Consider the following 12441-nt stretch of genomic DNA (forward strand, 5'->3'; position numbering starts at 1 on the left):
ATTGCAATATGTGAAAATAACACGGATCTAGGCTATAAATATAGCCTTAAATTTACCTAAATTTCCAGAGTATCATCATTATTATTATCAGAAAGTAATTTTCGTAAATACAAGTATATATGTATGTATGTATTATTATTATTATTTTTATTATTATGAAAAATATTACAGAACATCATTATGTAAGTGTTGCTATAAATTAACATGTATTATTATTATTATTATTATTATTATTATTATTATTATTATTATTATTATTATTATTATTATTATTATTATTCCGGAGTATCATTATGTAAGTGTTGCTATAAATTAACACGTATGTATGAATGTATGTATGTATTATTATGAGAAAGTATAATTTTGTAAATCCACTTCAACTTTTCGTAAGCCTATCGTATTTACAGATTAACATTGACTGCGTGGGCCTGTTTAATTTGCATAGAAGGAACATAATGTCTCCAAGAGTACTTAGAACTTTGTAAGTAAATCTAAAGTGAAAAAGTCCAGGTAAAATTCAGTGACATTCATTATGAAGAGCTCAAACCTAAATTCACTTCGTGGTTGTCAGAATCTCCTATACAACAGATGATGATGGTAACTTGAAATCTTCAGACTTTATTGTGTTTTGCTTAGCTAAAAAATACGACTTATTACAGCTACTAACTGTGAAAATGTTAAGGCAATATGTATTAAGTTAGGGTAATAAATACTGCGGGGGAAGATGGTTTTTGAGTGTCTTGGTTAAGGGATCTCAGTGGTGAGAAGTTTTTATTAATAAAGATAAAAATAAAAATAAAATTAAATTCACCGGGGAAATGTGCGTGATCGTAGCTTTTTAAGTTGCGTCCCCACCTCAAGTTCTTACATAGAAAACGACCAACCAGCACCAAAGAAAACGGAAGTGGACAAGGTCTGTCAAAATGGTTGGGCGGGAAACAGTGCCTGACGTGACGAATTTCTCCTGCTGGACCCCAACTTTCCAGCACCCTACGGTGCCCTCGGCTGCAGACATTGTCAAGGCCGTGTTCTCGTCTCTTCTGGGACTCATCGTCATCATAGTGAATAGCATCTTCATCGTCGCTCTCAATGGCAGACGATACGCCAAGCATCTCACCTTCCAGGTAAGTTAGCGATGATCTTCGTATGACTAACTTAAGTATTTTTTGCGAGAATGAAAAATGAGATTTTTTTTTTTGATCTTGGGAATAATTAAATAGCGAAATGAAATGGAATATATATGGGACAACTGTTCTTTGAAGAATAATTATTAAGACATTTATAATCAAGTGAGGGAATTAAAGATTAAATTACCAGTATTTGTAAAGAATTACTTAAAAACACGTCGAAATCAACTGTCAAAATGATTTCAAGTTAATCTGTGGTGCCATAGCGAAAGGGAAGAAATAAACCTTCCCTTCCACATTCAAGCTCTTAATTAATAACTTTTCACACTCCAGAAGTTCCTCATTGGACGAGTGGGTTATGTGCTTGCCCACCGATCCGGTAGTCGCGAGTTCGATTCTCCGCTCTGGCAGCGCGAAATCAGAGGAATGAATTCATTTCTGGTGATAGAAATTCATTTCTCAATGTGGTTTGGAGCCAGCCATAAACTGTAGGTCCCATTGCTAGGTGAATTGGTTCCTAGCCATGTAGAAATATCTAATCCTTCGGGCCAGCCCCAGGAGAGCTGTTAATCAGCTTAGTGGTCTGTTTAAATATATTATATATATATATATATATATATATATATATATATATATATATATATATATGTGTGTGTGTGTGTGTGTGTGTGTGTGTGTATTATACATATGTATATTATACATATATTTTTATATAATATATATATATAATACTATGTATATGTATATAATATATATATATATATATATATATATATATATATATATATATATATATATATATATATATATATATATATATACAGGCAGTCCCCGGCTTACGATGAGTTCGGCTTATGACATTCCGAAGTTACGTCGCTTTTCGATTATATTCATCAGAAATTATTTCCAGGTTTACAATGCATGTTCCAGGGTTATGACGCTTACGGCGCTAATCTGACAGAAGAAATATGACTCCAAAAAATGCAAAATAATCAATATTTGAAGTTTTTTGTATGAAAAAGTGCAATAAAAATGCAGTTTACATAGTTTTTAATACACCCAAAGCATAATAGTTACATATTTTTTATAGAATTTTTGACGATTTTCCAGCTTTCAATGATTTTCGGCTTATTATGCATCTCATGAACAGAACCCCGTTGTAAGGGGGGACTGCCTGTGTATATATATATATATATATATATATATATATATATATATATATATATATATATACACATATATATATATATATATATATATATATATATATATATATATACATTATATACAATTCAACACACATCCTCCTCCCCCCCCTCTCCTCACTTCTCTAGCTATCTGTCCCCCACTCATGTCAAGTAGATTGTCTATGTAAGAATTTAAATATTTGAACAAATATATGTATATACATATATTTTTAGATATTTTTATTTGAAATTTATTTTAAATCTAATTTTTTTTCTATCTAAATTTATTTCGGTGTCAATAAACTAGATGTTTGACGCCAGGTTTAATAGACATAATCAATCAATCAATCAATTAAGTCGTCCAGCGGCTAAGTGTGTTAAAAAAAAATCCTAGAACCAGTGTGTTAGCCCAGTCAAATGAGAAGTGTTGGACCGTGTCCAAAAAAATCGCGGAGACGTGGGTGAACGCCAATTAAACATTAAGTGCAAATGTCAAGATAAGAGAGAGAGAGAGAGAGGAGAGAGAGAGAGAGAGAGAGATGGGGGCGGGGGAAGTCATATATTTCCCCATACATAACTTACGGAACATATGCAAGGAAATGAGGCTTTGTATTAATGATTTCGCGTTGACGAATAACATTAACATTTACATTTAACATTTCGATTTTTATAAAAGTAAACATTTAGTTTCGGCTGTTATGAATTTTGGCCGTAATGCCTTCACTGTCCAGTGAATGTCGGCTGAATGTCATTATTCATCTTCAGGGCGTGATGTAATGTTATGCATTTTTGTTATGCATGAATTTTAACTGTACTGTATCTGCAATATAAGGTACTGTAGTATTACAGATAATATCTCGACTCTTGTTATAGGTGAAAGACTGAATTATTTGAATTATATTTGAAATTATTTGCTGTTTGGGATTACCTGAATTATTTGATATCATTTGCGTTATTTGAAATCGTTTGAATTGTTTACAATTATTTGAGTTGTCTGAAATTATCTGAATTGTCTGAAATTATTTGAATTACTTAAGATGAACTTAAGTTGTCTGAAATTACTGGAAATTATTTTGAGTTACCCGAAATGATTTGAGTTACCGTACGAAATTATTGGGAATTATTTTGAGTTATCTGAAATTATTTGAGTTACCCGAAGTTATTTGAAATTATTAACATTAGCCATTTAACGACTGAATTGTATCGTACGGGAGATTTTGTTTAATCCCAAGGTAAACAGAGGCATTAAACATTTTCAAGTACAGAGCAAATAAACAAATTCTGCATAAACATATCGCTGTTTAATTTCCTGTCTCTCAATATTTTCTAAACAAAGCAATGTAATTATAAAATCATAATACACTACACACATTCCGCAGAGTAATCTTAATCCTGTAAGTAGGAACAGCCGATTATACAATGCTTAAAGTCTCTCTCTCTCTCTCTCTCTCTCTCTCTCTCTCTCTCTCTCTCTCTCTCTCCTAACACATTCATCTCTCAGGAAAGCAAACTCCCAATAAAAAAAAAAACATAAAAAAATTCCGTCTATGCTTATTTTGTATAAATTAAAATGCACAAAATCCCTAAATTTAAGCAGACTACGAACCACCTCTCTCTCTCTCTCTCTCTCCTTCTTGAACACACACACATTTGCACATTCTATTTACCTCTCCTCTTCCTTCTCTCTCTCTCTCTCTCTCTCTCTCTCTCTCTCTCTCTCTCTGTCCTAACACACTTATCTCCCAAGAAAGCAAACTCCCCCCCCCCCCCCCAAAAAAAAAAAAAAACTTCGTCTATGCTTATTTTATATATCAGTCAAAATGCACAAAATCCCTAAATTTAAGCAGACTACGAACCACCTCTCTCTCTCTCTCTCTCTCTCTCTCTCTCTCTCTCCTCTCTCTTTCTTTCTTAACAAACTTATCTCCCAAGAAAGCAAACTCCCGATACAAAAAAAAAAAAAGAAACTCCCTCTATGCTTATTTTATATATCAGTCAAAATGCACAAAATCCCTAAATTTCAGGAGACTACGACAACTTAAAAAAAAGAAAAAAAAAAATCCGTAGGACTTCTTTTTCCCGTCCCGGCTAACGATAAGGTCGCCACCATCGGCCTAATGACGAGACGCCACTCTGTGTCTATTTGCTTTCGAAAAGTCAACAGCCTTGACGAATTCCACCAGCCAGCCGGGACTTCGGAAAGTGCCAGCGATAAGTGACGCCAGGAAAGTGTCAACAGGAAAGTGACGACGGCGATAAGTGAGGAGTCTTTTGGAATGGCGATGATACTTCGTCATTGAATGCAAGAGATGTTGGGAGATTCTGAGTTTGCGGGCAGGATGAGAGAGAGAGAGAGAGAGAAAGAGAGAGTTTCCCTGTAGGTCTGTTCAGCTTTCTCGTTATCATACCACTGAGAGACAGATAAACTGGATGAGAGAAGGGGACATATACGAGGAGAGAGAGAGAGAGAGAGAGAGAGAGAGAGAGAGAGAGAGAGAGTTTCGCTGTAGGTCTGTTCAGCTTTCTCGTTACCATACCACTGAGAGACAGATAAACTGGATGAGAGAAAGGTACATATACGAGTAGAGAGAGAGAGAGAGAGAGAGAGAGAGTTTCGCTGTAGGTCTGTTCAGCTTTCTCGTTACCATACCACTGAGAGACAGATAAACTGGATGAGAGAAGGGGACATATACGAGGAGAGAGAGAGAGAGAGAGAGAGAGAGAGAGAGAGAGAGAGTTATGATGACCATAAGTCAAGTATTTTTTTCTTTAAAAAGAACTTGCAATTAAGACCAACAATAACGATTAGATGCTTGCGGACGAAATTTTTACATCGTAATTACGGATCTCATACTTTGATTTAGTGGAAACCTTTACTGTCATAACTTCACTTTATATTAATAATAAACAATGTATCCTCAGTTACTTTAGTGACAGAGGACGGGGCCGATCATGGGAAACTAGGGTGAGGATACTGTCAATGGATGCTGGGATTAGTAAAATAGAGATTCAACACAAAATATTCGGTTAGTAATTTTAAGGAGGTATATATGATAAGTATTCATCGTGGTACTGTTGTATATATTGATTGACCGATGATAGATGACAATGATGATGATGTACAATGATTAACAAGGTAGATAAGAAGCAATTAAAATGATATGAGAGCTTTCATATGATAAGGTTACTGTCACCTAGTCTTATTCTGTATTTCTGATATCAAGCTTACGTATAAGGTAGCACTACTTCTAGGTGAAAAATCTTTGATTTATAGAGTAAAAAGCTTTGATTTATAGACTGAAAAGCTTTGATTTATGGAATAAAAAGCTTTGATTTATAGAATAAAAAACTACGACACTATGTAACACAAGATGTACGAAATAAAAAGAATTAAACGCCGATAAAAAATAAAAAACAATGCAAAAAAAAATTTCTTTGATTTGTAGAATAAAAAAAAGTATTACACATGTAACACACGATGTACAAAATAAAAAAAAATACACTACCGATTAAAAAAAGCCGAAAACAATACAAAAAAAAAAAAAAAAAGAAAAAAAAAAAAAAAAAATTCCGTAGGAAAAAAAATCATGAAAAAAACTTTCAAAAAATAAAAAGCTGGTCAGTCCCACTTAAGGAAGGAGCTTTTGTGTGGGAGGGGGAAGTGTGGGAGGGGGGAAGTGTGGGAGGGGGTAAAGTGTCCACGGCATGACAGAGTCCTTTAGTGCAAGACGAAAGGCACTAAAAGCCACACGCAATTTGGGAGCCTCTGTTTTTTTCCAGGAACGGCTGGTTTCACTTCGTGACAGCTGGGCGAGTCTACGTGCAAAACACACACACACACACACACACACACACACACAATATATATATCAAGAGGATTAACAAATAATGGCATTGTCAATCACTGGCTTAAGACAGGCCATGCTATTAACTCTATCAACTGGGATAATTCCTCGGTAATCTGCAGTGTCAAAGATCACCGAAAAAGGAGTCTGTTGGAGTCCATTTTTACTGAAGCCACGTCAACAAGGAATTTAAATCTCCATCCTGGATTATACCTCGATCCTCTGTCCTTATCTCTTTTGCTTCAAGAACACGCCGCCCAGATTAACAAACTGTAACCCACCCCCCTTTCTGTTTTTGCATATAAAGGTCTGTCAACTTGTCAATTACTATTATATTCAGTGTGAACTTGAAAATGTAGAATATACTAAGAAATACTAATTCCAAATCCCTGTTTCATTACCTTTCCACTGTGGATTTTAAGGATACACACACACACACACACACACACACACACACACAATCATATATATATATTATATATATATATATATATATATATATATATATATATATATATTACTGAAGACTGGGGGCCTTAATTCTCAGCAATTTACGATGAGGGTTCCAAAACAGTGGCATTCTTTACACTGGCTACGATCCACTACAGTCGTCTAACTACTGGGCACGTAATTTCGCTGATTTATACAATCATTTTCTATGTATGTATATACATACAATATATACAGAGAGAGAGAGAGAGAGAGAGAGAGAGAGAGAGAGAGAGAGAGAGAGAGAGAGCCCTACTTACATTTGAATATTTTTTGCATCTCATATATTACATCCGGAACATAGCAGAAATGAAACAGCGGGAGGCAAATGTAAGAACTCAAGGAAATGGGAGACCAATGACCCTTCCCATCTGCTCTAGTCATTTCCCTCAAAATCGAGTTTCCGTTTCATGCAAATATGTGACGGAATACCTGAGAGGAACCTCTACCTCTTTCCCATAAACGGTTCGGGTTCAAAAAAGTGAATCGTTTGATGCGAGCGCATATTCTAGAGCCACTCGTCAGAATCTGGCGTACAGTTCCCGTAGAGTTTTCCAACGTCAGTCGTTTTCTCTCTCTCTCTCTCTCTCTCTCTCTCTCTCTCTCTCTCTCTCTCTGGATCTGGGAATTCTATTAAGTTTTCCCATCAAGTTGCTTTCATGCTGAATGTAACTGTGTCATGTTAGATTCAGGTGTCAGCTTTATCCGTGCGGGATTAAGACCCCTTTTCGCTTGGGGAGAACCAACCATATATATATATATATATCTATATATATATATATATATATAAGATATATATTATATATAATAAGTCAGTTAAACACGAAGGTACCTAACAAAGACTTTTATTAAAAAAAAAAATTACGAGCTTTCAAGGACTTTCTGTCCCCATCGTTTAGTAGCCGTAAAATGATCAGACACGTGTTCCCGTTTGCAGTTTTTTTTTTTACATAAATTCTTCCAGATACCATCCTGTTTAAATGGGGTCCTGTCATTTATTCTATCAATGCACAGAACACTTCTGCAAGTGATCAAGTTTAATATATATATATTATATATATATATATATATATATATATATGGCATGATATCCCAGTTCTACTTATAACGATACTGGGTCGACTGGTGGGTGGCAGTAACGAAGGCAGCCCAAACAAGAAACTACCCTTGTGAAATATATGACACTATACATTTCATGACATTCGACATCTGAAGAATGCTATAGAGCTATCTTTCTGTGCATTATCCTAATACGACGGGCTATCTTTCATACGTCATTTTAGTAATTGCTTACAATCCACCCAATTTTACATATATATTTGTACGCACACAAATATGTCTATATGTATATATATATTTTGTCTGTATGCTTGTGACACAAACGAACACACATTCAGACACACATATACATACTCAAATACCTGCTTTGATGTTTATGTGGAAATTTGGAAATTAGGGAAGGAATACTCCTTTTAAAAAACATTTTCATCTTACGAGTGTTGCACACGAACGCAGACGATATATCATCAGTGGATTCGTCTTATTTTTATCTTTTTCCTCTCGCCAATTCTTCCAATGAAGTAAATAATACGTCAGCTACAGATATCTGGAACACTCGAGGAAGCTGAAGTCGCCTTAAATGTCACCAGGCTACTAAGGCAAAAGAGCGAAGAAGAAGAAGTAGAAAAAGAAGACGTAGTAGAAGAAGAAGAAGATGATACGACTACGAAGGAATCAAATGTCTCCAGCGAACACGATAGCAGCATCAGCAGCGAATAACGAAGCGTTTTGAAACATCAATTCAACGATGATGCGAAAAATACCGAATTATTCTCCACGATACAACTAACCTTTTCGCCGCGGAGGGTTGATTACGCATTCAATTACACTTCGCGAAGTGTAATTGAGAGAGAGAGAGAGAGAGAGAAATAATGCACCGAACGACTATTTGTTTTCTTGTTTTAATTTCGGAGAAACAACGTGGAATGAAACAGCAGCAGCAGCAGCGATTGGCTTCAGTGGCGCCAATTAGCAGTCTGAAGTTATTGCAGGATTCGATCAGCCAAGCACGGCATTGCTTGGCTTTGTGCTTTGTATGGAATGAAGTGGAGTGGAGTATGGGAGTTAGTCTGGTGTGTTGAGTGCTATGCTTATTTGACGGGGGTGGGGGGGGGTGGGGGGGCGGCAGGGTTGTGTGGTTAAGAGGAGGAGGGGGATTGGTTTTAGGCTTTGCATGAGCTGAGGGTTGGAGAGTTGTATGGGTTTATGATTTGGGAGGGGGCGGGGAGAAGGGAGAGGGTAGGATGCTGACTTATAAGGTAGGTACAGGTTTAGTGGCATATTTTAGAATTTTACGTGATAGTGGGTTAGGAACTTGTATGTACCTAGAAGGCTCAAGTAACAGTCTTGTTGGGAAAGCAATTTTTTTTTAATATTGACATTATGAGCTGTTGTTTACTCATTTGGTGGCTGAAAGATGTGGTGGGGGTGTCTTTTGAGTGCCATATTTTTTGGGGGGTCGGGGGAGCTTTTTCTTATCAGAAGTTACTTTTTTTTGGGGAGGGAACGGGAACTTTTTTTCTTATAAGGACTGCTTTCATTTTGCAGGGGAATTTTTTCGTATCAGGAGATACTTTTTTTTTTTTTTTTTTTTTTTTTTTTTTTTTTTTTTTTGTTTTTTTTTTTTTTTTTAGGGCGGAGGGTTGGGGTTGGGGGGAGCTTTTTCCTATCAGGAGTTACCTCTTTTGGGGGTGGTGCAGATTTTTTTCTTATCAGAATTTGACTTTTTTATTTTTTGGAGGAATCATTTTTTTTTTTTTTTATTCGTATCAGGAGTGACTTTGTGGGGGGTGGGGTGCCGGTGGAGCTTTTTTTCTTATCGTGAGGCTCGTTGTTTTTTCATGAATAACTGTGGGAAGTTTTTATTTTTTTTTATTTTTTTTTATTGGATGCCGCTGGCTTCATTCCTATACGGGATGGGTTAAGATCTGGAACAGTTTTTAGAAGGAGGGATCGGAAGTTCATACTTAAAGGTTAACTTTTATCCTCCATCTCAGAAAAATTTTGGAATTCTCCTCCGTCTCCTGTTTTCGCTTACTAGGGGAGTAAGCCTACAGACTACTTTGTTGTGGTTGTTTTTGCTGTTGTTTTTCTTGTTGGGGGTTAGTAAAGGTCTATGGAAAAGCCTAAAAGGTCTGAAAAAGGTGTTTCGCGTTGAGTTAAAGACACAGGAATTTTAGGATAGGATATTCATGATTTATTTATCAGAATGAAAATGTAAAAATGTAAAAATAAATAATGCTCAGGTTAAGCAGTACAGAACAATTATTTTTAATAAAATGTAGAATATTTCAATTTTCGTTGGTGAAACAACGCCCTATTTGACTGTAGATTTTAGCACGCGTCCCGTGTAAGCTGGAGGTCGGATCATGCCTTGTTCTGGCTTCTATAACCTTTCCGCCTTTAAGGGGTCGAAGTTTAATAGAGTCCTACACGCTAATGAGAAAAAAAATGAGAGACTAATATTATTTGTTCGATGACAGGTCGCTGTTAAAATAATATTCTCGCATATAAGGTGCTTGAGAAATTGAGTTTTTGTTGGTAATAGAAATTGCGGTAATAATATTAATAACAGTAACAGAAATAGTCACAATCATTGTTAATTAACAATAATAAGCGTCGCTATCACCGCAAATAATGATAATAATAATAATAATAATAATAATAATAATAATAATAATAATAATAATAATAATAGAACAAACTATTCGGAACCAACCAGAAAAGACTATACAGCCAACTAAGAGGGGAAGACAACCACCTAGAAATTCCTGAAGCCGAACCAAGTAGAGACTCTGGAAAAGAATATGGAGCAATCCGGTATCACACAAACAAACATGCAACATGGCTCCAGGAAGTCAAGGAAGAAGAAACAGGGAGAATAAAACAAAGATTCACAGAGATCACGACAGACACAGTCAGACACCAACTAAGAAAATGCCAAACTGGAAAGCCCCAGGTCCCGATGAAGTCCATGGATACTGGCTCAAAAACTTCAAGGCCCTACACCCACGAATAGCAGAACAACTCCAGCATTGTATCTCAAATCACCAAGCACCCAAATGGATGACCACAGGAAGAACATCCTTAGTACAAAAAGACAAGAGTAAGGGAAATATAGCCAGTAACTACAGGCCTATCACCTGCCTACCAATAATGGGTGTGGAAGTTACTAACAGGTATCATCAGTGAAAGGCTATACAACTACCTAGAGGAGACAAACACCATCCCCCCCCCACCAACAGAAAGGCTGCAGAAGGAAGTGTAGGGCACAAAGACCAGCTCCTGATAGACAAAATGGTAATGAAGAACATAGTAGGAAGGAAACCAACCTAAGCATGGCATGGATAGACTATAAGAAAGCCTTCGACATGATACCACACACATGGCTAATAGAATGCCTGAAAATATATGGGGCAGAGGAAAATACCATCACTTCCTCAAAAATACAATGCGCAACTGGAATACAATACTTAGCTCTGGAATAAGACTAGCTAGGTTAAATATCAGGAGAGGGATCTTCCAGGGCGACTCACTGTCCCCACTACTCTTCGTAGTAGCCATGATTCCCATGACAAAAGTACTACAGAAGAGGAGCCGGGTACCAACTCAAGAAAGAGGCAACAATCAACCATCTGATGTTCATGGACGACATCAAGCTGTATGGTAAGAGTATCAAGGAAATAGATACCCTAAATCCAGACTGTAGGATTGTATCTGGGGACATCAGATGGAGTTTGGAATAGAAAATGCGCCTTAGTCAACATAACAGAGGCAAAGTAACGAGAACTGAAGGGATAAAGCTACCAGATGGGAGCAACATCAAACACATAGATGAGACAGGATACAAATACCTGGAATAATGGAAGGAGGAGATATAAAACACCAAGAGATGAAGACAACGATCAGGAAAGAATATATGCAGAGACTCAAGGCGATACTCAAGTCAAAACTCAACGCCGGAAATATGATAAAACCAGCATAAACACATGGGCAGTGCCAGTAATCAGATACAGCGCAGGAATAGTGGAATGGGACGAAGGCAGAACTCCGCAGCATAGATCAGAAACCAGGAAACAAATGACAATACACAAAGCACTACACCCAAGAGCAAATACGGACAGACTATACATAACACGAAAGGAAGGAGGGAGAGGACTACAAAGTATAGAGGACTGCGTCAACATCGAAACAGAGCACTGGGGCAATATCTGAAAACCAGTGAAGACGAGTGGCCTAAGAGTGCATGGGAAGAAGGACTAATAAAATTAGTACGAAGACCCAGAAATATACAGAGACAGGAGAAAGACAGAAAGAACAGAGGACTGGCACAACAAACCAATGCACGACAATACATGAGGACAGACTAAAGAACTAGCCAGCGATGACAATTGGCAATGGCTACAGAGGGGAGAGCTAAAGAAGGAAACTGAAGGAATGATAACAGCGGCACAAGATCAGGCCCTAAGAACCAGATATGTTCAAAGTACGATAGACGGAAAATAACATCTCTCCCATATGTAGGAATGCAATACGAAAAATAAACCTAAACCACATAGCAAGTGAATGCCCGGCACTTGCACAGAACCAGTACAAAAAGAGGCATGATTCAGTGGCAAAAGCCCTCACTGGAGCCTGTGCAAGAAACATCAGCTACCTTGCAGTAATAAGTGGTACGAGCACCAACCTGAAGGAGTGATAGAAAACGATCAGCAGATCCTCTGGGACTATGTA

At 36.9% G+C, this 12441-nt stretch overlaps 1 protein-coding gene across 1 annotated transcript in view; it reads left to right on the forward strand.

The window, feature by feature from the left end:
* Positions 1–412: 412 nt before the first annotated feature.
* The window catches only part of LOC135195527 (trace amine-associated receptor 13c-like), a 290309-nt gene continuing 278280 nt past the window's right edge, over positions 413–12441 (forward strand). Inside the window, 1 exon segment of the mRNA XM_064221773.1 lies at positions 413–1124. Coding sequence (XP_064077843.1) covers positions 924–1124 — 201 coding nt within the window. The 5' untranslated portion in view covers positions 413–923.

This window comes from Macrobrachium nipponense, chromosome 16 (genome assembly GCF_015104395.2).
Source record: "Macrobrachium nipponense isolate FS-2020 chromosome 16, ASM1510439v2, whole genome shotgun sequence".
NCBI classification, from domain to species: Eukaryota; Metazoa; Arthropoda; class Malacostraca; order Decapoda; family Palaemonidae; genus Macrobrachium; species Macrobrachium nipponense.